This window comes from Eretmochelys imbricata, chromosome 6, assembly GCF_965152235.1.
Source record: "Eretmochelys imbricata isolate rEreImb1 chromosome 6, rEreImb1.hap1, whole genome shotgun sequence".
Taxonomy (NCBI): domain Eukaryota; kingdom Metazoa; phylum Chordata; order Testudines; family Cheloniidae; genus Eretmochelys; species Eretmochelys imbricata.
This window is the reverse complement of record NC_135577.1, coordinates 59,679,033-59,706,456: the sequence shown is the minus strand read 5'-3', so window position 1 is coordinate 59,706,456 and position 27,424 is coordinate 59,679,033. Positions and strand designations below refer to the sequence as shown.

At 48.2% G+C, this 27,424-nt stretch overlaps 1 protein-coding gene across 8 annotated transcripts in view; it reads right to left on the bottom strand.

Annotated features, from left to right (window-relative positions):
• DGKZ (diacylglycerol kinase zeta) overlaps positions 1-27,424 on the bottom strand; it is an 88,029-nt gene that overhangs the window by 41,602 nt on the left and 19,003 nt on the right. For 4 of the 8 annotated variants that reach the window (XM_077818606.1, XM_077818603.1, XM_077818604.1 and 1 more), the window contains exon 2: positions 25,411-25,509. The exons of the other annotated variants lie outside the window; for them this stretch is intronic. In XM_077818606.1, the coding sequence (XP_077674732.1) occupies positions 25,411-25,509 (99 nt within the window). The remainder of the gene's footprint in view (positions 1-25,410; positions 25,510-27,424) is intronic. 8 annotated transcript variants of the gene reach the window in all.

Genomic DNA, 27,424 nt, shown 5'->3' with positions numbered 1-27,424 from the left:
TCAGGGAGGTGGATTACCTACAGTGCCAGAAAGACCCCTTCAGTTGCTCTGGGAAGTGTCTACACTATGGCACTACAGCGACAAAGGTACAGCACCATAGCTGTGCTGCTGTAGCACCTGCAGTGTAGGCACGGCCTTAAAGAGATGCAGCCACTAAACACCCCTCGTCCCTTGGGTTAGGAACCAAGTACCTGATGCACTTGTCCCCACTGAGACGGTTTCTATGCCTTTCCCAGCGTGCTGAGCTGGGCAGGGTTACTCTCTGCTGCTAGTTTCCTCTGTATCCTGCTTCCATCACCATGGGAGCTGGCTTCTGAGGCTCCCTCTCTTGTGCTCTAGTTCTCCCTTTCTATGTCTCAGTGACTAGCCCAGGCTGCTACTGATCTCCTGGTTCCCAGCACTGGAGGGAGTTGAAGGATCACACTGTTTAAACGCAAATGCCCTGTCAGCACTGAGTTTACAGCCAGTTCCTAGAACCATTTCTCTGCAGAGAACTTTAGGTAAAAAATGGAACTGACATATTTTAAAGCCAGGTGTAAATGTTGCACTTGGCTCTGCTGAGAGGCGATTCCCTTTAAACCAAACTGACATTCGCCTACATTCTCACTTGAGGATGAGGTAACATGCTGAGCATGGCACAGGATGCTTTCAGGGCAGGTATCTGGGAGCTCCCTGCTCCAGTATTTCCCATAGTCTGCAGGAGAACAGTCTGTGCACATCCCAAGGGTGCATGAAGACAGCTCCCCCCAGGGAGATCTTGGGAAGACGCCCCTCTTCGCCCACTACTCCATTTCCTCCCTCTCCTGCCACCCCCATCAAGTTTTCTACTCGTAAATTCTAAGTGCTGACATTTCAGACATTACAAAATTCTAGACATATCAGATCTAAGCACTCAGAGTTTACAAGTAGAAACTAACAATAAATGTAGGGCAGAAGGTGCCTGCCTAGGACTTGAAGAGAATAGAGACTGGCTAAGAGACTTGGAGCAGTGCTGGGAAAATAATCGTTATCTGCTCAAAACCTCACTCTTCTGCTGGAGAGAGCTTTAAATGACTCTCAAGCTCTCTCTGCCCAGTACTGTCAGGTTGCCAAGCTACTGCAGCTGCAGGAGAAAAGCTTTGAACAGCAGATGGAGAAGGCTTCAGCACTGGTTAAAACACTCTGCCTGATGGGCACATTTTTAAATGGAGGCGATGTTATTTGGCCAGATCCACACTCCCATTCTTCAGCTAGCAATTCTGTTCTGCCTTTCCAACCGTCACAGTTTCCAGCCATGTGTCCTCAGCCTCCATCTATTTCTTCTAGCCTTAATCTCAGCTATACAGGGTTGGCTCTTGGAGTCCTCCTTCTCCATTCCACTGTCTTGAAGTTTCTTGGCAAGGCTACAGCTAATGAAATCCTTTTGTATGACATGCAGCTACTTAGGTTTAGGTTTTCTAACCCTTCTCTTACCCTCCACTTCTAAGTTTAACACCCTGTTTCCTATATATTCTTCCAATCTTCTTTTCACATGCCCATACCTAAGCCTCAACTCCCTCAGCATCTCTATAAGTGGTACCACTTTCACACTTCCCTTAATTTGTTCATTCCAAACATGGTCCACCCGTATAACTCCAAGAATGCACCTTAATAATTTAATTTTCACTACATTCAATATGTGCCCCTTTCTCTTCCTCAGTCCCCAGCATTCAGAGCCATACAAAAGTGAAGGCCTAATTACGGTCTTGTAGATTTAAGGGTATGTCTACACTACGTGCCGGATCGGCAGGCAGCTATCGATCCAGCGGGGGTCCATTTATCGCATCTACTCTAGATGCGATAAATCGATCCCTGAGAGCTCTCCTGTTGACTCCTGTACTCCACCACCGCAAGAGGCGCAGGCGGAGTCGATGGGGGAGCGGTAGCAGTTGACTCACTGCGGTGAAGACACCAGGTAAGTTGATCTAAGTACGTCGACTTCAGCTACGTTATTCACTTAGCTGAAGTTGTGTAACTTAGATAGATTCCCCCCCACTCCACCCCCCAGTGTAGACCAGGGCTTACTTTTTAATTTGATAGGCACTCTCCTATCATAAACCACTCCGCTCACTTCTCTCCAGTTAGTCCATACCTTTCCTGTTCTGCTTATGAATTCATTGTTGAGTTCACTATTACTCTGTACTATCCAACCTACGCACTTGAACCTCTGTGCCTTTGATAGTGGCTGGCCCCAGAGACTTACAGTCTCATTGTCTTCCTTTCACGTCTAATCAAATCTACAGACACATACACAGTTTTATTTCTGCTGATTTTCATGCCATTTCTTTTAAGTACGCATCTCCATCTTCTTCCACGTACGAGCACATTGTCTGCAAAAACATGCACCTGGATGTTTTCTGTAAGCGCATCAAGCACCAAGGCAAACAAAAAGGGGGTCAGTAATGAGCCTTGACATATTCCTGTTCTTACTAGAAACTGTACAGTTTCTCCACGTGGCCTTTTAACTGTGGTTACACCACCCTCATAAATGCCCTGGACAAGTCTGATATAGTCGTCGGGTATCTGCTTCATTCTCATACCACCAGACAACCTCTCTCGAAACACGGTCATAAGCCTTCTTATGATCCACGAATACCAGGTGCAACGTTTTCTTCTTTTTTCTATATTTTTCCACAGCAATCTTAATGCAAAGATAGCATCCACTGGTGACTTGCCTGTCACAAATCCAAACTGATTGTCACTGACCTTTACTTTTCTTCATTGTCTCTTACCAATAACTTTCTCCAAGATCTTCATCGTGTGACTCATGAGTTTAATGCTGCTGTAGTTACCACAGTCCTGATAAGTAAGGTAGTGAGCATATGATTAATTCCTCCTTCCCCCTCTGCCTGGCATATGGTACGTAAAAATCCCAGAACTGTAATTTTAAACTAAGTATCATTACACTACAGTAGCATAGTGCTGGAAGGTGGGAGGCATGATTGTGCACTGCAGAGGTCTTTGAAGTTCTAGCATGGGTGTCTTGTGGGCTACAGTCCTGCTAAATCGAAAGTGAACATGAAGGGCTTTGTCTAGATGACAGATTTTCCGATATTCTCCTACCATTGCACTAGCATCATGCAGCTCCACCACAGTGAGCAACAGTGACAAGGCTAACGCAAGCTGGCCAACGGAACTTTAACCACCAAGTCATCTAGAGCAACTTGAGCAGCCTTACAGAGTTGCTCGCGCACTGGTGCATGGTCACACTCAGGGTCATGCTGGTGGTACACTAAATGCCTGGATGCTGCTATTGTGGTGGGTGGGAATGACTTGTCTCAACACCATTTCCTTCCTTTTTCAGGTTTACATTCTTGAGAGCAAATACACTTGAGCAATCTGAACTCTGAGCTAAATGGTTTTGGACGGTACTTTACTACGGCTCCTTCTATCTGGAAGGGTCCCAAAATGCTACATCCAGTTCACACAAGAATCGCGTTACTTACTGTCGGGCTGGGACACACATGGCAGCTATTTAACAGCTGCACAGCAATGCTACACAACATCTTAGATCTAAGAGGGAAGAAGAAATAAACCCATGTCCAGTGGAAACTGCAGGGAATTTTAGAGCAGGTTGGCAGAACAAAAGAAATCTTCCAAACCACATCATGGGATCTTTTAGGGCCTACTTGGGTTTGTCTACACAGCATTTTTTTGAGTGTGCAGGGGTGAGTCCCCCCAGCCCGGGTTGACAGACTCCGGCTAGTCAGGCTTGTGCTCTAAAACTAGCCGTGTAGTCAGTGCTTTGGAGTCGCGACTCGGGCTGGAGCTCAGGCTCTGAAGCCCAACCCTGTCACTAGGCTTTAGAGCCCAAGCCCCAGCCAAAACGGCTATTTCAAAGCACCAGCTGCCCAGCTAGTTTTAGACTACTCGTGCGAGCCCTGCTAGCCCGAATCTATCAGCCTGGGCTGGGAGGCTTGCTCCAAAATATGTAGACATATCTCTGAGGGCCAGGACTAATGTGCTTTGGCAGTGCTGTAGGAGGGGAGGACGAGCAAGGGGGTGCCACAGCCCAGGTTTGAGGGGCAGAGCTGTGTGCAGAGCCCAGACCTGGAGGATGACTGCATGTTGGGATCAAGGGGCATGCACAGAGCTGTGAGAGACCCCACAACAGCCATTTGTCTTAGCCTTTCAGATTTCTATGCTCTTGCTGTGATTTGGAAGCTTTTTAAAATATCATTTGATGTTAAGATGGGAAGGAACGTTCAGTGCCTGTGATTATTTCAGAGTGAACATCACTCGTGATATGTTGCATAAAAGGGCCTTGCAGAGGCAATTTGGCATTCACCGGGGGTGAGGGAAGAGAAATAATGTTGCATACTTGAGGGCCTTGGCTCTTGTCACAAGCAGCTTTATAATCCCTCTGTACTCACAATGTGGTAGCTTTGATCTGCTAATGAACTGCAATCAGGGTCATGATGAGCTTTCCTAATGGGGACCATATAACTCTGACAAGAGGCAGATGGGGCCCCAGCATAATAAACAGGCTGGCAAAGTCATGGAGGCACGGTCCTCTGGCTCCTATAGCTGGAAGAGACCATGAATAAAGTAACCTTGGAAAGAGCCTTTTCCCCCAGGCAACACACCTCCACGGTCCCACCCTTGGGAGTTTCCTGCCCAGGTTTAGTTTGCACAAAGAGAAGCGGCTGCAGATTCAGAGGCCCCCTACATGCAGCCTTGGGCACCAACCCTGCAGGGACAGCACTGTAGGTCAGGAGAGCCAGTGGAGGAGCACACAAGAATGCCTGGGCACTAGCAGGAAGATAATAAGGAAAGATGTCAGGAATCCTAACCATTAACCTTGGTTGCTGACCCTACTGCAGAGTTACAATTGGGGATACCCTAACAACAACACAGGTGGAGAGTGTTGTCGTCGGTCCAGTGGCAAGGTAGCCAGTTGCTGATCTACAGCTTCTCTGTGACCAAAGCAAATGGCAAGCTTTCACAGTAGCAGATGGGCCACAGGTTCTTCACTCAACATCAATCTTCTAGGCAAATGCTGCCAGTGGCCATAAAGCGGAAGGTGTTTAAAGCTTTTCCAAAGTTTCTGCATCAGCCATCTTTGATCACCACAGACCTGTGGCTAACAACAACAAATGGCTTACCAAGGCTCAGTGGAATTTTCTGAAAGCTCAGTGGAGCTTTCAAACAGAACTAGATACATCTGTCAGCAAACTGGCTGAGTTGGACTTAACATGTCCAACCAGTAAATGACACTTACCAAATTCTCTGCAAATTAATTTGGGTAGCTGCTAATAAATTGATCCCTAGAGGCTATTGCCGACAGTATATCCCTAGGTGGTGGTCAGAGGCAATTAAGCTCTACCAGGAATTCAAATCAGCTGGTGACAAACAGGAATTCATTCAACTGCTGGATCAAACCAGATGTGATCGATGGACAGATAGGGAGTCAACTAAGATAGACTGTTCTCACTCTAGCCGGCTAGCCTGGCAAACCATCAAAAGACTTTCTGGAGACTATTCTACCCTTTGCAAAAAAGGCGTTTCCAGTCACCACAAATGCATCCCAGCTAGTGGACATACACAGAACTTGGATAAGTCTTCAGCCATGCAGTCAAAATTGAGCTTTCAGAGAGGTAGCAGGCTCCTAGTGTGGATTCAAACCAGATGGCTCCTTTTCCAAACAAAGAACTGGACTAGGCCATGAAGCTTATAAAGGTCTGAATTATATCTGTAGAGTTCCTACTTCACCTAGGCCCAAAAGCTGACTGCTTCGCCTCCTCAACTGATGTTTCCAGGATAACTGCATCTCACAAATCTCATGCAGGGCAAAGGTCGTAGCTATTTCAAAACCAGGAAAACCACTGGAAGATCCCAAGAGCTACCAACCCATCTCTTTCCTCTGTGTCACATACTCTTTCAATAAGCTTGTGACTCTGATGTGCACCAACGAGGTTACTGAAGTACAACTGCCCTTTGTTCAAGCTGTCTTTAGACGAGGCCAGTGTCCACAAGAGCAAGTCATTCGCGTAACACAATATATCGATGATGTTTTCAAAAAGGGTATAAACAGAGATGGAAAGTGCCTGGAGAATCAGTCACTCCATCTCCTGGAGCCCAGGCATGATTGGCCCCTCCTGCACATTTTCCAGGGCTTTGCACATCTCTCTTTCCAGAAGTGCTTCCTGAGATTTAGCCTCAGTTTCCTGGTTTCCCCAATTATCCCTAGTTACATCCCTGCACATCACACGGAATGATCCCTTTACACCTTTCTCTGATTGCAGACTGCTACTTTGCTCACCCTTTAGATGTCCCTCTAGCACTGCTTGTTTGAGCTCCTCCACTTTCTCCATCTGTTCCTGGTACTGAGCTGCCCAGAACCGAATGAGATCCCAAAGTGGCATTCTACCTTACATACCCTGCCAGTCCTGGCACACCATCTCCCACCACCAAGTCTGCTGGGAGGGCAGCGCTCCAGAGGCTTAGACCAGCAGCATTCAGAATATGCTCTTGCCCTTGGGCAGTGGGTGGGTTCCTGTAGCCTCCTCCCTGCATTGTTAGTGATTTGGCAAGAATTTGTTTCAAACAGAGGGGAGGGGCAGACAGGAGGCCACAAGAACTTCCCCATCCCTGACTGCACAAAGCCAAGAGCATGGCATGAATGTTTTGAATAGCTACGGCAATAGTAAATCAGCAGTCTGCTAGAAGGGTAACAGGATGCCAAGGCTGGCAGGGTGTGTAAAAGGCCCTTTCTGGTTTGCTAGATGGGGTTTTTCCTCTGTCAAGATCTGCCAGCCTCCTCAGCTCAGGAAAACAGGGAAAGTATGAGCGCTATTAATAGCCCTCACTGCATAACAGAGACCTTCTGGGATCTGCTGTGTCCTTGCCATCACGATGCTGAGGGGACCAGGGGCACAGGCCTGGGAGCTCGTCCAGGGAGCGCATTAGGACTCCTGCTCAGTTCACATACCATAGCTTTCCTTCAGCTTTGGTTTCCATAGAAATCTCCTACTCCTCCACTCTCTAAGCACTGCAGGATTTAATTTTCCCATGTATGATGCTGCCTCATTTCCCATTTGCTGAGATCCCTACCCATGTCCCTTCCCGGCCTGGGCCATTGCAGCTCCCTCCTCCATGACTTCCCCATCCCACACGCAGTGCTGCACAATTGGCCAGGCGCACTGGGGGAAGATTTCTTTTCCTTTCAAGTACTAGGCACTGGCCATTACCAGAGACTGGACACCAGATTAGATGAGACAACCGTCTGATGTGGTGCAGGAAAGCTGGTGTGCTTGTGACCCTGTGGTCTTACAGGTGGGAGGGTGTGCTTTCTGTGGTTTCAGGGAGACACCAAGCTTTCTGTGGTTTATTGCTAGGGAAAATCTCTGGTAAAAATAATCTGCCACACACACAGCATCCAGTTAAACAGAGTCAGAAGCAGCCTGTGGGGGAACTTCAGCCAGAATAAGGGCCCTAGGGTAGCAGAGTCTGAAAATAATTGAGCATCAACTGACATTTCTATACACTGCTCTTGCCACCCCAGGGAACGCAAGCACTCTATTAACTTTATACTTAGGGTACAGACATCTCACACAGCACCGAAATGCACACACCTCTGGGGAAGGATGTAGCAGCAGTTTAATCACACAGAGCAACACTCCACAATGGTTTTATGACAGCAGATGAAAATCTCTGAGCTACAGGATTCTTCGACGGTTTTCACAGCGGGGACCAAAATTTAGCAGAGAGCTTGCCTCATGTACACCAGCTCTCCCATCTGCCGTCACCCAGCCCCTGCTATCACTCCCATTCACTATCAGACTGTGCATGAACACAACACAACACACACAGCCCCTGCTCATGAGAGCAAGACGACAGGCCTGATATTGGGAGGTGCACGGCTCCCCTTGAAGCGCCTACTGTTCAACACCTTGATATGAGTCCTCAGCACTTTGCAGGATCAGGCCCTTAGTGAGACAACTGCCCCTCCTTATCTGCCATTTGACCCCAGCGGAAGGGCTGCTAGGACACGGAGGGCTCTGGAATACATTGGAGCTGACAGCACAGAGGTCTCAGCCCCTTCTGGGTTCCCCACCTCTACAACTGAGATGCTAAATTATTGTACAGGGAGCAGCTGCTGAGGGGGTTGGGCTCCTGGTTGTGTTTGTTTTCTATTTTAAGCTTCATTCAGTTGATGAACTGCAACAAGTGCCAATGTATGTGTGAGGAACGGGTGCAGCTGCTCACCTTCAGGCTTAGTGGCTAGTGACAGAGTGCCATGAACACATGATATACAAAAGCCCTTTGCTATCCCTCAGGCTGGCTGTGGCCCGGGCTCTCTGAGCAGTATGATCTCCCTATTTCTTGTGAAATCTAAGACAATCCTCTAGACAATCCTCGGTTCCAGACAGTTTGACCCAGGGAACTCTGAAACCACATGAAGGGATGGGGCCCCCAGCATGCCGGTGACGTGCCTAGGAACAGACTGGCTATTCACAGTGCAGTAAGCAGCAAATGACTTCCCCACGGCCCTGAGATCTCTGCATGTGCAGCTCACAGTGCCCAGCGAAGGCCTCTCTGCGGGTGGCACCTCAGAGACACCCAGCAGTAACCACTGAGAGACCAACTCCATCACACACTAACATGACATGTCAGCCACCTTCATCAGGGGCTCCTCCCCGCTACTCTAGACCAGTGGCTCTCAACCTTTCCAGACTATTGTGCCCCTTGCAGGAGTCTGATTTGTCTTGCATATCCCCAAGTTTCACCTCACTTAAAAACAAACTTGCTTTACAAAAATCAGACATAAAATACAAAAGTCTCACAGCCACTAGTACTGAAAAATTGCGGTCTCATTTTCACTATATAATTGTAAATTAAATCAATTGGAATATAAATATTGTACTTACCCTTCAGCGTATAGTATCTAAAGCAGAATAAACAAGTCATTGTCTGTATGACATTTTAGTTTGCACTGACTTCGCTAGTGCTTGTTGCCAGTTGTAAAACCAGGCAAATATCTAGATGAGTTGATGCACCCCTTGGAAGACCTCTGCTTACCCCCAGGGGTACACATACCCCTGGTTGAGATCCACTGCTCTAGACCAGCATTTTTTTTTTTTTTTCCAATGTGCGCGCAGACCGGCAGCCAATGGCTCGCGGACTGGCACCGGTCCGCAGACCACCACTTTAAGTAGCACTGCTCTAGACAACATTTCACTGGACACAGGAAAAATCCTCTCTTGCTAACCATGTGTAGCCAACAGTCCATAGCTGCAGACGCTGGTCATTCGCTAAATGCGTAACACTAGGCACAAGATACTCAAGCTATATCTGAAAAAAAATGCACGTGCTCCAGGGTTGTGAGCTCAGTGGGGTGGGTTCATTTCCCCTTATTCACTGTCATTATATTGCACTCAATAGCCAGGGACTGCCTTTCTGTCTGGCTCTTCCTCCCCATCTTTGTCTGCCACTCCTCCTCCTTTTCCTTACTCTTTTCCATCTCTCTCTCTTTCTTCAGGTCCCCAGACCCACCCTAGTGACCTGGTTACATCTCCCTCCCCTTCTAGTTCCTGTTTGCTTTCTCCAGCCTGCTCCACCTAGGAAGGAAACAGCACAGAGATAATGAGATGCTCCTGAAACAGGCAATCTTGTCACTCTCACTTTAGTGCCTAGCTCCCACCAAGAATGGAACAGACGGAAGAGCAGTGGCATGCAGCGTCAGTGCAGAGGCTGCTAACTCACACGCTTTACTCCATAGGGCAGGAATTTCATGGCACAGCCAGAGGACATCCCAGTCAACAGCAGCCCAGTTCAGTGAAAGGGCTATACTACAGAATTACTTCTGACTCGGAAGCCCAGCGTAGCTTACACAGGGGTAAAGAACCAGAAAAAAAGACAACTTTGCTGACACCTCTACTATCCCAGTTCATCATGCACCTTTATATTTTTTGTGCCAGAGGGCAGCATGCAGACTCCCAGGAAAAAAGGAGCAAGCAGCCAATAACCCTTCCACCATCAAATGCAACTGGGAGAGAAAGGCATGGTCATTACAAAATTTCCCTCCAAACCCACCTAAGGGCAAGTCAGGTGGCTACCTCCTTTCCCAGCAAACATGGAACTGACTCAGCCCACTTCTATTTGATAAATTCCTGGTCATTCCATTCTTGCTTAAATATATTAAGGCTGCCTGTCTCCCCTGCCTCACTGCCTGAAGTCATCACATTGAATAATCCCTCCTCAAGGTCTTCTCACAAAGAGCCTCTCAATAAAACCCCAGATCCCTCAGCTTTGGCTTGCCAAGCACCCTCACACCTTCAAGCCTCATGTTATAATTAAGGCTACAATTTAATCATGGGTATTTTTAGTAACAGTCATGGACAGGTCACAAGCAAGAACAAAAAATCATAGCCTGTGACCAGTCCATGACTTATACCATAAATACCCCTTGACTGAAACTGCTGAAAAACACATTAGTTGGCTGGTCCTGTTGTAACCAAGGGCAGCCGCCCTAGGGTTAACATGACCAGCTAACAAACACGCTTTTCCCAGTCAAGACAAGGCCTGGAGAGAAGCTGAGCAAACACCACTCACCCCCAAACAACCATTGCCTGCCCTCTTCAGACACCCACCCCAGCACTGCCCAGACCTGCAGGCTCTCTGACAGGCTCCCTCCTGCTCTCATGCAATAAGGATCCGACTCACAGGAGTGCTGGTAAGACCTGCTCCCTAACTCCCCCAACCCCTGCTACCAACCCCCACAACCCTACACTCCCCCAAAGCACTCTGGCCATGTCTTTACTGGTAAAGAGGTGCATTTTTACATCGAGACAGCTTTTTTGATATCAAATCCCAGTGGAAGCAAGGCATGAGTAGCTTTCACCTGGATACAGCGAATGAAGTAAACTTCAGGTGTGTGTAGGGTGGTATTGGGTTTACCTCCGCTATCTACATCAAAATAAAACCACCTGTGACTTGTCTGCATTGCAATTTTACACTGAGAAGCCTAACTCGATCTAAAAAACACACAACTTTTTTTTTAAACCAGTGAACAAAGTCACACATTTTTCTGGTGAGTATAAGCCAAAAAAAAAAAAAAAAGTGGAGACACTAAACTGAGGCAGGGAGCTGCAGGTGACAGCGAGATGGCGACAGTTGGAGTAATAAACAGCCGTCACAGCACACTGACTGCCTAGCCATCACCGAGTGTTTTGTAGACATCAAAGCAGAAGTTAGTTTTAAGGAGGAGAATACAGAGGCTTTGCGGTTCTTTAGAGGGAGCAAGTGCAATGGGGATGGGTTACTCCTGAACGTGTGACTTCTCGCCATCCACCATTACAAGCAAAATGTCTGGACGAAGCAAAGGGTGACAACTCTCCCCACTACCCTGCACAGGAACTGAACTCTTTCATGGTTCTGTCTGTAGGACAGTGGGAGAGGGAGAGTCAGAAACAAGCTGGGAATTTTACTGACCACTTCTTGCCCCCTGCCATTCTGCATGGTAGTGCCACTGAGACTTCACAGGTAGTCTTCCCCATTGCACTCCCAAAACATACCCAGCCATCCTGACCAACTTCAGCACATGCTCCTATAAAGAGTTACCAAATAAGAACATCCTAGCTCCCCTCTTCCTAGGTGGCCCACATGCAATGCAAGCCTCAGGCTGGCACCAAAGAGCAGAGCATTTCACAATTCCCACAGCTATACACCAACCCCAGGAGATAGAGCACAGACAGCACAGGCTGCCTCAGCCTCTCTCAGTGCACTCCTCTCCTCATCAGCGACACTCTTTTCACCGCTCTGCCTACAGCCCAAAGTCAGCTCTCAGCCTGCTTAAAGGGATCCCATCAAACTGACTAAGGCCCTACATTTAAGTTTTGTAAAATTAAGGGTTTGCCAATCTTAAGACCAAAGAAAATATTCCTGTGCAATATTGGATTTTTTTTTTTAAACAAAAGCCAAAGATAAAAGTGTTTTGTATGGATTTAAGCAATCCCCTATTGTGTTTGCAACACCAACACTGCAGCCTTGAGCTAGTGTGGGAGATCCATAAAGCAAAAATGACTGATCCAGTTCCATTGTCCAAGCAGAATGAAGTACAAAAACTGAGCAGGCACCAGGAGTGTGGAGGGGTAGGGATGGGGTGGGGGGGAGAGAAGACCATTTGGTTTCTGTTTTAATCTTAGGGCAGTGGTTTTCAACCTGTGGTCCATGAACCCTGGGGGTCCACAGACTATGTCTAAGATTTCCAAAGAGGTCTGCACTTGCATCTGAAAATTTTTAGGGGTCCGCAAATGAAAAAAAGGTTGAAAACCACTGTCTTAGGGGTTACTCGAGACTCAGGGAAGGAAGGACATTAGTGTTTCTTATCTATCCAAGCGCCCTCTGCAGAATTCCATGCATAAGAGCAAAGTAAAGCATGGTGGGAGTTAGACTGGCTCCCCCAGCACCTTGGGTGCACTGCGAGGCCCGAGATGCACAGCGTAAGGAAGCTAAACTGGTCCTGAGCTGATGCTCTGCAGCAGACTCCAGTGTCATCCCTCAGGGCCATCCTATCTTACAGTATATACAGTTCTGGGGCTCACACACTGGGGTTTCAGCAGACTCAAACCAAGGGACACACTGTTTACAAAAAGTTTGTCCAACAGCCCAGCTGTCTGATTTGCAGCTCCCTGCCTGGGTTCCAGTGTTTTCCCCCAGCCACACAGGAGCAAGGTGGAGAAATTCCTGGCAGGGGTCCATCTGAAGGGCTGTTTGTACGCTATGACAGCTGCCTAGCATGGATACAATGACACCAGGCTAAAGGACTCAGAAGAGTATAGCTTTGCCCATAACGTTACAGCTGGACAAGGTCGTGTGTAAACAAGGGTAAGTGCTTCCCAATGGGGAAGCTGGAAAGACTAGCTGAAAGCATGCAGGGAAGGCAGCAGAGCCCTAGTCACTCAGCTACAGGCTCATGGGCAGCTGAAAACACAGAGACCCACACAAAAGCCATGGGCCTCCCTGTGACATGGCGTGGGGACAGCTCCCAGCAGAACCCCAGTACAAGGGAACTGCTCACTAATGCCAGAGAGAAGGGAGCTTCTGAGAGCCCAGGAGTCATTGTCCCATCCTCACAAACTAGTAGAGGATGAATTCCCGGTGAGATTATCAGCTCTTCAGGGCAGATCTGCGCCAGGGGCTTTTCCTGCAAACAAGAGTCCCTGGCTGCACAGAATGACTTTGTTATTTCCTGAGCCCCATTAGCGTGCTGGGTGCATTGATGGCACACAGGCAACAACAAACCAACAGGCAGGTCGTGCAGCTGGAGACTCATATCCCCCAGGAGACCCCTCCCTTCCTCTCCGAGGTCAATTCACACTTGTGTGCAGCAGGGTGACACTGTGACTAAAGTTGCATGCACTGGGGGCCTCTGCTCCAAGACCCTTTGTGTCAACATGCAGGAAACTGGCAGCACAACAGGGCAGCTCTGTTCCATTCCCCAGTGAAACAGTTCAGCAAGGAGTAGGCTGAAGGGCTCAGAGTTCACCCTGGGATCTGGTTATCTCCTCCTGCCCAGGGCCTGTCCTCCCTGCCTTTTAACCAGTATGGTGGGGTGAGGTACCCGCTCAGACTATACTCACTGAGCCAGAGATTCACCCCCTTCTCCAAAGCCCTCACTTCCTCCCCCAACACCACATAAACAGAAGACACAAAACTAAGGGAAAGGAGAAAGGGGAAAAGGTGGGAAAAGCCCTTGTGACCTGATCCGATGCAGCGGAGCCGAGTTCCTGTAGGTGAAGAGCCCGCGGTAGTGGCAGAGGAGGAGCAGAGCCAGCCCTGCACAGATTAAGTCCTAGTTTGGAGAGCGAGGGCTCTGTTTATCCCTCCGCCTCCTCCCCACGCTGAAAACAGTGACAGCGCTTGTTAAAATAACTGACTGTACTTCCTCTTCGAGCAGCCCTGAAGGCAGGCTCTCCCGGGGGGAGGAGTGCGGGGGGAAGAGACTCTCGCTGCCTCTCAACTCTCAGACACCCCAGCGCACACACCTGAGTGCAATGAGGCTTTATTGGTCTGACAAACTCAAGTGTAAGAGAACGAGCTCTCAGCTGCTCTGTGTCCGAGATGGGGATAATCTGCCTGGGACAGAACTTCATCTTATGTTCAAGGTACCCCCACCCCATTCATGACCACTGTCATTAGTGTCTATTCACGACACAATGGCAGGCTGCCATGTATTCCAAACCTCTCCCCCAAACACTCACGGACACAGCAAAAGGTTGCAGGCAGCCCAATACCAACTCAAATAACTGTCCTCATTTCCCCAGTCACCCCTCGGCTCTCCCTCCCATGTGTCCCTGCCATTCAGCCAGGGCAAGGACATGCCCGGAGCCAGTCACTCTAGCAAACGTCACCCTTCCAACTCATTTCCTTCCCTTTGTTAACAGCTTCTCTAGATAAATAGATTTAGTGACAGTGGCTCCCACTTACAGGGACACTCCATTCTTCGGGAGGGATGCAACCCGGGCACACAGTGACGTATTGCCTTCTCTGTGTGCAATGACATTGCTGTTGCATTCAGATGTGATTTTATGGAGTAACCCCAATCCAACCCCCTGCCTGCTCCAGGCACCACCCTGGGCTGGAGGCTGGCCGAGAGCAGGGAACTCCCTGTTGGACAGTCCCTGCCTGGCCTCCTTGCAGTGACACAGTGAGGGGCACACACCCTGTACGTTCCTTTCACAAACAACCCACTTCTGCAACAGCATTTGTACATGTAACAAGTTTCTTCTTGAGCCCAGGCAGTGAGACAGAGAGGTGGCTGGGGTGGTGGGGGTTTCCTGCTCACTTAGCAATTAAAAAAAAAAGAAAAAAGAAAAAAAAGTAAATTTAATACTCCTGAAAGGTGCCGAATTGACAGCCCTGGAGACTGAGGCCTCTGTTTTTCCACAGGTCAAGTACAGAATCCCTCTTCCCCACCTGAGACCCCCCCCCTTTGGGGCAAGAGGTCTCCATAGCTCATTCATTTCTTGGCCTCTCTGCTGGGTCTACCAACAAGGAGGGAGACTAGCATCCAAGCTAGGGGTGGTACATGTGCTGTGGATACCAGCCCACCAGAATCTGTATTGAGGACCATCAAATCATTTCACACAGCAGCTAAAGAACAAGTATCAGATGGGAAGAGCCTTTGGTCACTACTGACATATGCTAGACTGGAACCAGTGACCTAGAGGTGAAAGGCTGCATGTATCCTATTCACCAGGCCCCCTTAGCCTGCCAATCCCCTTGATCAGGTCCAGATAGGAACCATTGACCTAGAGGATTACAGCCCTACAGCAGAGTTCTTGGGCCTGTCAGTCCCTCAGGATTCTCTCTTGCGACCTGTAGAGGTGTTATTGTGCTTTGCCCAAGTGTTGAATATGTCCACCCATGACACCCAGAAAGTAGTCTGGGGGTGAGACTGTAGAGAATGCAGGGGCTGGAGGGTGTTATCTGCTGCTGACATTTTGAACACATCCCCTCCCAAGTTTTTCATGCTGCCCTCTTCCGACAGGGCCCCCTCCCAATTCTAATCTGCCCAGATGGCAGGGCTGTGACTGACACACGAGGAACAGATCCGCGGGATATGAAGGGGCCATTGCTGCAGTCATTTTGCAGAGCAGAGCGGCACTGAAGACTCACTCTTCCCACGATACTCATAAGAAATGAGTCAATGGTTATTGTTATTTAAGACAAAACCACTGGTAATTAGAGCCTCCAGAAATGCACACAGTTGTACTGAGTCACTGCATGACCTTACTGCGGGACCTCGTCTTTTCTCCCCTTGTCTCCTTTGACGGTTTGTTCCCCTCACCTCACCACGTCACCTCTAAAATTAGACTGGGAGAGCTCTTTGCATTTGTTTGAACAGCACCCAGCACACTTTGGGGGCTGGCGAGAGACTATAGTAAATTCATAATACCCAAATGTCAAGGTTCTTTCTGCCAGAGCAGCACAGTCAAACACAGGGTTGCTGCTGATGGGTATCTAGAAAGCAGCACACAGGAAACCATTAACCAGAGGAGAGCCAGGGCCCAAAGGCTGAGCAGCAGCTACCATTATATGCAGCTATATATCCTGACAAGATCTTTGTCGCTGCAGAGGGAACACACAGTCTTAGCAAAGCAGCAGTAGGAGATGCCGGTAGGACGAGACATTAGCAATTCTTGAACCTTGCAGTACAGAGCTGCTGTTTTTGCAGCAAATGCAGTTGCTTTCGGCCCTGTTTTTGTTTTGCTGGCCGGGAAGGAAACCAGAGTCCTGCAGATGCTCAAGGGGAGGCAGCAGTAAACATTAACTTGCTGAAGCCCATGCTCAGCTCCCTCTTCAGTAAAGCCCAGCTCGCACACAGGGGAGGAATCTGTCCTCCTCCTACTCCCTGCATAAACACAATCACTTATATCTCCCCTTCTGATACCAAAAGGCATCTGCAGAGAGCTCCTGTAGGGAAGGGCCTAGCAGAGAGCAGACTCTGTGCCTCTCTAGCCCCTAAGTACCCCTTTTCCTGCCAGCTCACAGCCCCCACTCCATTCCAGGCTCTGGGCCATTTCCCAAGTACTTGTCCCTTCTAGCTATGAACAACAACAGCCATTAGCTCTGCATGATGTTCCAAAGGAGCCTAAAGGGCCTGCCAAGGGGTGCCTGATCTCAGGACTTGGAGGGAGTGGGGATTTCTTGGGCATCCAGGTGTCCCCCCATGCTCCAAGAGTGGTTGGGGTGCTAGCTGTAACAAGCATGGGTGTGATGCTGAAAGGTGGAGGGCAGAGATTGTAACTGGGCTGTCCAGAAAGTGGTTCCTGAGCCCATCATCATCATCCAGATTCACATAGCGGGACCAGGGGATTATTTTTCCAATTTATTTTTTTTTAAGACATAAAAATTGATATGCAATTGGCCTCCATTGCTTTCAAGTGTCAGTGAGATGCCAGGTCAGGGTGGTTGGGAGCGGCAGCACAGATCTTTCTAGGTCCCCAACGTAGGCAGTAACATTCACCCTGCAGAGATCACCCAGAGGCACTTGTATCCTACTGACACACTTTGCATCTCCGAGCCCAGCGGTTCGGACAGCCCTAGGAGAGAACAGAGGCTCCATCAATTCCTGTTTCTCAACTATGTCACAAGCAGACTTCCTGTTTTGGCCCTGCAGGAGGTGGACATGCAAGTGAAAATACCACCCCCACAAGAGCAGGTGCTCAGCTCCATGTGGATTCTGGTCACCTCCTAGAAAGCCTTTCATAATCCTGAGTTAACAAGCAATGCTCCATTTCCAAGGTGCTAGGAAAAGGCAAAGCGGCCAAAGGCCCCTCCATGGACCCATCTAGTCCTCCAAAGTCCTGTCTGTCAGAAGACTGTTTAGAGGCCAGTGTGGAATTAATTGAGGGTCTCATCCAGTTCCCAGTGCGTGGATGACAATCACAGCACAGAGCCTGGGAATTGAGTGGGCTATAGAGGCTGAACTCTCCTCTCTTCCCAAATAGGCTGGTGTCCCCTCCAGTGCGGTTCAAAAGGAAAGAGAGAACTCTTGCACTGAATCAACAATACAAATCTCTTTCTGAAGCCCACATACGTGAGAGACTAACCCCCATGTGCAGTTTGGACGGGGAAACTAAAGGCCTCTGTCGCCTTCTACTGCTGTCACCAGTTTCAGTCTGATGCATTCAAGCAGAAACCACAGCTCACAGCAATGATCCTCCAAAGGGCTGTTCCCCCTGAGCCACCACCACACAGCCCTGAGTCGAGTTTTCCAAGCAACTGAGCTTGGGCTCCATTCTGGGAAATGCACCTGTAACCACAGAGCAAGCAGCAGTTCCTGCAGGTGCCCAGTCATGTAGCAGAGTCTGTAATGAAGAGGAGAGAGAGGACTTGGAGGGCTAGAAATCAATGGCACTTCTGAAAAATCAGGCCCAAAGTGATTTGCCCAGAGTCATACAGGAAGTCCATGGCAGAGCCAGGAAATGAAAACCAGACTTCCGGGGCCCAGGCAAGTGCTTTAACCACAAGCCCAAGCATGGCACGCTCTGGCCCATGTCCATCCTAGCTAATATAACTGTAGATCTTACTATTCACATAAGCGTCTAATCCTATTTTTAACCTTTGGTGTCACTTATAACTTTGTGGCAGTGAGTTCCACAGGTTAATCATGCATTATGTAAATAGGAATTCCTTTTAGCAGTTTAAAATTTGCTGCCTTTCACAAAACGTCCACTGGATTTTGTATTATGAGAAAGGGTAAGTAAGAGCAATTTCCCTTCTCCAGACCATTCATTTTTCTGTGTACCTCTCTCATGTCCCCTCTTATTTTCCCTCTCTCTAAACTTATCATTCTCAGTCTCTCTTCATGTGAAAGTCTCTCCAGGCCACTAATCTTTTTCATGGATGGTCTGTCTGGCCTGTTTCTTTTTCTGTGCTGTCCTTTTGGAGACAAGGAGACCAAAACTCCAGAATTCCAGGCCAGGAGGTAACATTCACTTGTAGAATGCCATAATATTCTCTTCTGTCCTTTATATAGCTGGGCACTCTGATACGAGCTAGCAGTCCAGGGCTTCCTTGTCTGGCCCCATCCCCTGCCATGCTGCATCATGCAAAAAGACACTTGGGAACCGGCCAGGTTTCTGCATATTGCTTGTTGACACTGCCTTCGCCCCACAATAAGATGACTGCTAGTACCCTCAACCCCAGACTGCTGCCTTTGCTCACTTGCTTCCAGCACTGCTAGAGAAAGCACTCGGGGAGCCCCAGGATAGGAGAGCAATCCAAACACCAGGTCAGTGTCTCACAACGGCTGGGTGGATGTTTCAGGAATGGGCACTAAAGGGTTAACATACACACTAATGGGACCCAAGAACTGCTGTCAGCACAGAAGCCAGTTAGCTGGCTAATGGCTTCCTTTGGCTATATATTTGCCCCTGAGGGGGCAGGCCTGAGTGACAGGGGAACCAAGGCCAGAGTTAATGGATAAATGCTATTGATCTCACTCATTCCACTCCATACCAGAACTAAATAACCCATGTGTGCAGATTCTGCTGAGCTTCCTCTCAGAGGAGTGATTTTTAAAAGCTAAATAATCTGCCTCTCTGACTGGGCTAAGGTGTGTGTGTGTCAGAACAGTCTCCAAATGTTAGGTGGGGTAAATTTCAAAGGAGGGAGATGACTTAGTTAGAAGAAACTTGGGGCAGAACTTGGAGCATGCGATGAAGTGACAATGGGTTGGTTTGGAAGGCTTAAGATTTTTGTTGGTAAATGTTTATGTCACTGTATACAAACATTTCCATTGATAATAATCAAAACGTAGAGAGGCAAAGAAAGAAAAATGCTGCGTAAGAACTTAGAGTTTGATTTAAGGTGAAAATCTGGACACATGCTATGGACAGTTTGTGTTTGAATGGTAATACAGCTTTAACTTTCTGAATCTCAGCCTCTACCATCATTACATAATTGCTGGCTGACACCTCCCACCCATTGTCTGACCCTTCATAATTTCCTACAACTGCAAAAATTTAAATAAATAAAAATTGGGGGAAAAGGCTTAAAAATAAACATCAGTGTCATCCATCAAATGATTAAAAAAAATCAAAATCAAATTTGCCAAGCCTGCTAACAGGACAACAAGCTGAGCTCTGGAAAAATGCCCCAGCAGCAAGATGGACGAGGCTGGGGAATTATCTCCTGGTGGCAGTCCCATCAATGGGGATGGTATAGCATAGCTGGACAAAGCACCAGAAAACTGCGGTTGCAGTAACTCTGCACTGAGCCCTGGAGAGCTTTCCTCCATCTCAAACTCCTCTAAGTGTACAGCACAGAATAACGCCCACGCCCCCTGGCGTTTAACCTGAAGCAAAGGAGGACTTGTGGCACCTCAGAGATTAACAAATTTATTTGAGCATAAGCTTTCGTGAGCTACAGCTCCCTTCATCAGTTGCGTTCAGTGGAAAATGCAATGGGGAGATTTTATATACACAGAGAACATGAAACAATGGGTGTTACCATACAGACTGTAACGAGAGTGATCACTTAAGATGAGCTAGTACCAGCAGGAGAGCCGGGGGGGGGGGAGGGGGGAGAACCTTTTGCAGTTGACAAGTGTGTGGTTGCTGGTGAGCATTAGCTTCAGGTTGGGGGGCTGTCTGTAAGCAAGGATTGGCCTGTCTCCCAAGATCAGTGAAAGTGATGGGTTGTCCTTCAGGATAGGTTGAAGATCCTTGATGATGCGTTGGAGAGGTTTTAGTTGGGGGCTGAAGGTGACGGCTAGTGGCGTTCTGTTATTTTCTTTGTTGGGTCTGTCCTGTAGTAGGTAACTTCTGGCTCTGTAAATCTGTTTCTTCACTTCAGCAGGTGGGTACTGTAGTTGTAAGAACACTTGATAGAGATCTTCATTCTACAAGCCATTACCCTCTGATCCCACTGACGGTTACCAAAAGAAACTACACCATCTGCTAAAGAAACTCCCTTAAAAAGCACAAGAACAAATCCGCACAGACACAACCCTAGAACCCCGAGCAGGGGTATTCTATCTGCTACGCAAGATCCATAAACCTGGGAATCCTGGATGCCCCATCATCTCAGGCATTGGCACCCTGACAGCAGGATTGTCTGGCTATGTAGACTCCCACCTCAGGCCCTATGCTACCAGCACTCCTAGCTATCTTCGAGACACCACGGACCTCCTGAGGAAACTACAATCCATCGGTGATCCTCCTGAAAACATCATCCTCGCCACTATGGATGTAGAAGCCCTCTACACCAACATTCCACACAAAGATGGACTACAAGCCGTCAGGAACAGTATCCCCGATAATGTCACGGCTAACCTTGTGGCTGAACTTTGTGACTTTGTCCGTACCCGTAATTATTTCACATTTGGAGACAATGTATACCTTCAAATCGGCGGCACTGCTATGGGTACCCGCATGGCCCCACAGTATGCCAACGTTTTTATAGCTGACTTAGAATAACGCTTCCTCAGCTCTCGTCCTCTAATGTCCCTACTCTACTTGCACTACATTGATGACATCATCATCTGGACCCATGGAAAAGAAGCCCTTGAGGAATTCCACCATGATTTCAACAATTTCCATCCCACCATCAACCTCAGCCTGGACCAGTCCACAAAAGAGATCCACTTCCTGGACACTATGGCGCTAATAAGCGATGGTCACATAAACTCCACCCTATACTGGAAACCTACTGACCGCTATTCCTACCTACATGTCTCCAGCTTTCATCCAGATCACACCACATGATCCACTGTCTACAGCCAAGCTCTACGATACAACCACATTTGCGCCAACCCCTCAGACAGAGACAAACACCTACAAGGTCTCTATCAAGTGTTCTTACAACTACAGTACCCACCTGCTGAAGTGAAGAAACAGATTGACAGAGCCAGGAGAGTACCCAGAAGACACCTACTACAGGACAGGCCTAACAAAGAAAATAACAGAACGCCACTAGCTGTCGCCTTCAGCCCCCAACTAAAACCTCTCCAACGCATCATCAAGGATCTACAACCTATCCTGAAGGACGACCTATCGCTCTCACAGAACTTGGGAGACAGGCCAGTCCTTGCTTACAGACAGCCCCCCAACCTGAAGCTAATACTCACCAGCAACCACACACCAAAAAACACTAACCCAGGAACCTATCCTTGCAACAAAGCCCGCTGCCATCATGTGCCAGCAATGCCCCTCTGCCGCGTACATTGGCCAAACTGGACAGTCTCTATGTAAAAGAATAAATGGACACAAATCGGACGTCAAGAATTAGAACATTCAAAAACCAGTCAGAGAACACTTCAATCTCTCTGGTCACTCGATTACAGACCTAAAAGTGGCAATTCTTCAACAAAAAAACTTCAAAAACAGACTCCAACAAGAGACTGCTGAATTGGAATTAATTTGCAAACTGGACATCGTTACATTAGGCTTGAATAAAGACTGGGAGTGGATGTGTCATTACACAAAGTAAAACTTTTTCCCCTTGTTTATTTTTCTCCCCCTACTGTTCCTCACACGTTCTTGTCAACTGCTGGAAATGGCCCACCTTGATTATCACTACAAAAGGTGTTTTCTCTCTCTCTCTCCCCTCTGCTGGTAATAGCTCACCTTCCCTGATCATTCTCGTTATAGTCTGTATGGTAACACCCATTGTTTCATGTTCTCTGTGTATATAAAATCTCCCCACTGCATTTTCCACTGTATGCATCCGAAGAAGTGAGCTGTAGCTCACGAAAGCTTATGCTCAAATAAATGTGTTAGTCTCTAAGGTGCCACAAGTACTCCTTTTCTTTTTGCAGATACAGACTAACACGGCTGCTACTCTGAAACCTGAAGCACTTCACTTCCTGCCAAACCTCTTCATTCTGCCTCACACAGATTTGGGGCTCGCTCCCTTTGTCTCCCATGGTGCTACACAAAGATGCAGCGTCTCAGCCACACTGCCTCCACCCAAAAGACTTCCAAGAAGCCCCAGACTGAGCAGCGAACTGCTTACATCTCTGCCTGGTTAAGCCTTTGGTATCTAACAAAGGAGGGACACTGGACTGGGGATCACAAAGGGACTTGGCCTGGAAGGCACTGCTCACCACGAACCTGCCACCCACCATGCAAGGCACTGAGGGAAACATGGAAACACGGGGGTCACTGTGCAGATGTTGGATCATATTAAAGAAGTTCTGTATTAAAATCACGAATGAGTTTGATTCCCCCTAGTTTAAATTCCAGGGTATTACTAATTAAGAGGTCTCTTGGTTTTTGGTACTGTTTCTCTCCCTCTCTGTGTGAAACTTGCAAGCTGCTAATTGTGTTACTACATTCTAAGACAGAGTCTGTTCTCAAATCAATTCTTTGTAACAACAACTACTCACACACAGAGAGACTCAAAACAATACTCTGTAACAACAGAAACAGCACCCAGAGACTCCCCACCCTTTTGCTGTATTCATCTCGCTTTGTTAACAATTGTGATTAAAATAGAGATAGAGGATGGATGCTTGGTGTGGATAATAACTGAATGATCAGGGAGGTGCCAGCCTAAGGGTATGTCTACACTACAAAATTAGGTCGAATTTATAGAAGTCGGTTTTTTAGAAATCATTTTTATATATTTGAGTGTGTGTGTCCCCACAGAAAATGCTCTAAGTGCATTAAGTGCATTAACTCGGAGGAGTGCTTCCACAGTACCGAGGCAAGCGTCGACTTCCGGAGTGTTGCACTGTGGATAGCTATCCCACAGTTCCCGCAGTCTCTGGAAATGAGATTCAAAAGTTCGCGGTTCTTTTCCTGTCTACCTGGCCAGTGCATCGGAGTTGAGAGTGCTGTCCAGAGCGGTCACAATGGAACACTCTGGGATAGCTCCCGGAGGCCAATACCGTCGAATTGTGTCCACAGTACCCCAAATTCGACCCGGCAAGGCCGATTTAAGCACTAATCCACTTGTCAGGGGTGGAGTAAGGAAATCGATTTTAAGAGCCCTTTAAGTTGAAACAAAGGGCTTCATTGTGTGGACTGGTGCAGGTTTACACCGATTTAACGCTGCTGAATTCGACCTAAAGTCCTAGTGTAGACCAGGGGTAAGAATCCAATGTCCATTGGCTGAAGAAGGCGTCAAGTGGAAATAACCAGAGGACCCCCCGGAGGGCAGACTGGAATCCACCCAACAGCCTCAAGGATGGGAGAACCAAAGAACAAGATAACATCTAGCAGCACGGAGCCGTCAGGAATGTGCCGTCTGCTGATTGATTCAGCAACAGCAGATGAAGCAATTCCCATAGACTGGCATAGGAAGAAATTCCTATAAAAATGGACTCTAGGAAGTGAGAACTTTGGGGTCTGATTCTGCAAACCAACTTCCAGGAGCATCAGATGAGCATCTGACAAGGCCCTGCTCCCTCCTCGTGTCCAGGCCACCTGGCCAGTGGCTTGGCATGAGCAACTCTAAGGCTGGTAACTATGATAACAACCTTGCAGAACCTGTGTGTGTGTACTGCGCGCGTGTGCGTGCATGAATGAATGTGTGAATAAATATGAGATTGAATGGAACGTTATAGCTATAACTAACTGCTTACTAGGATTCTTTCTGGATTCATAATAAATGTGGCATTTTGCCTTTTCCCGTTTAATAAGATCCTGCTGGTTTTTATTTTATTGGTATAACACAGAGAGGATGGCACAAGCTCATTAAACGGAAACAAGGAAACAAAGATCTTCAGAGCAGGCACCACATGCTCCCGTGTGTCTCTGTAGCACGCAGCTCAGTGGGCACAATGGGAGCCTCTGAGTGCTACCATACTACAAAGAACAATTAAAGAGAATTTGGGACCAAGACCTGGGAACACCACCTCAGCTCACCCAATGGAATCTGCCCTCAGGACTCACCTCTCTAGGTCCTGCCCCACTTCAATGAAGTGAGATGGTCTGAGGTCTCACTCCTGGGGCACAACTTGTCTATCACCAGACATGACCTGACCAAAGGGGTTCCCATCCATACCTCACCATACCTGGCATGCTCAGACTCTCCTGAAGCTTGGCTTCATGCCCTGGTCCGACTCGAATGCCTTCCCTCAACCCCTTGGACAGCCTTGTTTAGATCAGTAGCTCTCAACCTTTCCAGACTACTGTACCCCTTTCAGGAGTTTGACTGGTCTTGCATACTCCAACTTTCACCTCACTTAAAAATGACTTGCTTTCAAAATCAGACACAAAAATACAAAAGTGTCACAGCCCACTACTACTGAAATATTGCTTACTGTCTCATTTTTACCATATAATTATTAAAAAAAATCAATTGGAATATAAATATTGCACTTACATTTCAGTGTATAGTATATAGAGCAGTATAAACAAGTCATTGTGTGTATGACATTTTAGTTTGTACTGACTTTGCTAGTGCTTTTTATGTAGCCTGCTGTAAAATTAGGCAAATATCTAGATGAGTTGATATACCTATCCCCTGGAAGATCTCTCAGTACCCGGGGTTGAGAACGACTGATTTAGATCATCTACCAATCTTAGGTCTTTATGGAGCTCCAGTTGTCAAGGTTCTTGGCACTACAGTGTCATAAATCCAGGACTGTTGGGGAGCCACCAGCTGCTCCACTGTCCCCCACCTCTGCAGCCAGCAGAAATGCTCATGGACGGTGACATCGGAAGGTCACAAGCTTCTCGGTAGCAGAATAACCAGGGCAAGGCTGCCACGTTAGCAGATTAAAGTCCAGCTCAGAGCGCTGCCCTCTGGGACAAGGTTAGTGACACACAAGATGGGCAGGCAGCCTGGTCCTCAGCAGCCTGGTTTCATGCAGACACAAGAGGGTAACGTAAGGTGAGACGCGAGTGGGAGGGAGGAGAGCTCTTGAACAGTGATGTTGCTGCAGCTGCTGAAACTACACAGCTTGGGGAAGCTAATAAAAATGCCACATACTTATACACTGCTGGCCTGTGCTTTATCCTCCTGGATCCCCAACGGCTGGGCTGGCTGCCCTGGAGGGAAGGGAGGACGCCTTTGTGGGGCAGGTGGAGTCTAGGGACACAAAGAGAGTGGTCAGCAAGCTCCACATACCCCCACCTGCCAGTACCATGACACGCACAGCCTCCCCTCCCACCACGAAGCAACCTTGCCCTGTCACCCCCATCCTCAACACCCAGCACTCGGAAGCCCCCACCTTGGTTGCACTTCCCCCAGTGTATGCACCACCATTCCTGGGAAGTTATTCTTTTTGGGGGGGGGGGAACGAAGTTCTGTGGCTTATGTTACACAGGTCAGATTAGATGACCACAATGGTCCCTTCTGACCTTGGAATCTATGAGTCACTCCAGCAGCATGTCACTGGAGCCCATACCTGTTTAGAATCATAGAATATCAGGGTTGGAAGGGGCCTCGGGAGGTCATCTAGTCCAACCCCCTGCTCAAAGCAGGACCAATCCCCAATTGGTACCTTGAGTGTAACACCACATTACTAAATTCACTTTAAATACAATAAAAGGCCACACCATGGTGGGACGGGAAAGACCTCCGTTTCCATTTTACAGCCAGCAAAGACCAAACACAGCACTCAGGCCACTACTGCCATCAGCTGGGACTATCCTGGTAAGTGGGCAGCAGAGCTGCTTTGTGCCCATAGCCAATCAGCCACCAAGCCCAAAACACATGGGGCAAAGTCTGAAAATTTGCACTACTGACCCTCTGCATGGGATCCCTCAGCCTCTGGCCAGGAGGACTGGATGCCCTTCAGGTCACATCTCTAATTCCTGCACCCCTAGAAACACTGTGGGGATCTCAGGAACTGTGGGGGGGGAGGGGGGGAAGAATTAGACCGTATCTCTTTTATATCCTCTTCCACTGATTCACAGGATCTGTATGACAGAGTAGCAGCTGTGTTAGTCTGTAGTCGCAAAAAGAAAAGGAGTACGTGTCTCTAAGGTGCCACAGTACTCCTTTTCTTTTTACAGGATCCGTAGGCTCAACTCAGACAACAGAATAGATGCAGCAAATGACTTTCACCACCAGGTGGCAGCACTGCACTACAAGCAGCAAGAGTGCACAGGCCTGTGTCAATGTGCTTTAAACAGCTGCCTGTGTGTGACCCAGATACTTTTTAGCAAGGCTGAGGGAGGGGAGCCAGGTGATTGATCTAACAGCAGGAACTGTGCTCACCTCCCCCACCCTCCTGCCCACGGCACCACAGTGGTTCCTGTCCCTTGGCAGCCCTCAATCCAGCACCTTGGCTGCCAGTCACAGCTATTTATTTGAATTTCAAATAAATGACAGAGGCACCTGACAAACTTTGCGTGAACCAGCACGAAGCCTTGTTTAGTCAGGGCAGCTGGGAAAACAGAAGCCAAGATATTTGCACCCTGAATTCCACCATGGCTCAACCACGGACACCAGCCTTATGGAAAAGCAGTCGCACTTCCGACCAAGCCAAGGGGCAGTGGGAATGGCTTACTGGGCTTTCGGTCAGCAGTTCAAATCCAAACCAAATGAGTGGCCTGTGTGTGAAGTGAGTTAGTCACCACAGAAACTACAGATGGAAAAGGGCCCATTTAGCCTGCTGCCTGCTCTCCACAGTATTCAAATTACAGTCAAAGTTTTCAGGCAGGTGACGGCCTGATGTCAGACATGTACAATTGGGTCCTTGCTGGAAGCCTCAGACAGGAGGTGTGACATCCCGCTGTCACCCTTTACTTCCCAGAGGGGGCGTGCAGGGCACTGATGAGATGCACACACAGCACCAAAGTCGCCGATGAATAACACTGTCTATAAAAAGCCCCTACCTGGGCCAACAGTACCGATTACAAGCTCCAGCTGAATGACATATCCTTGAAATAAGGTGTATAAGGCAGCCCCAGCAAAGCCTGAGAGGGCCGCAGGACCGCAATGCTGCCAACCTTAAAATGTGAAACTGGAATTGCCCTGCTGCTCCTCCCCATGTACC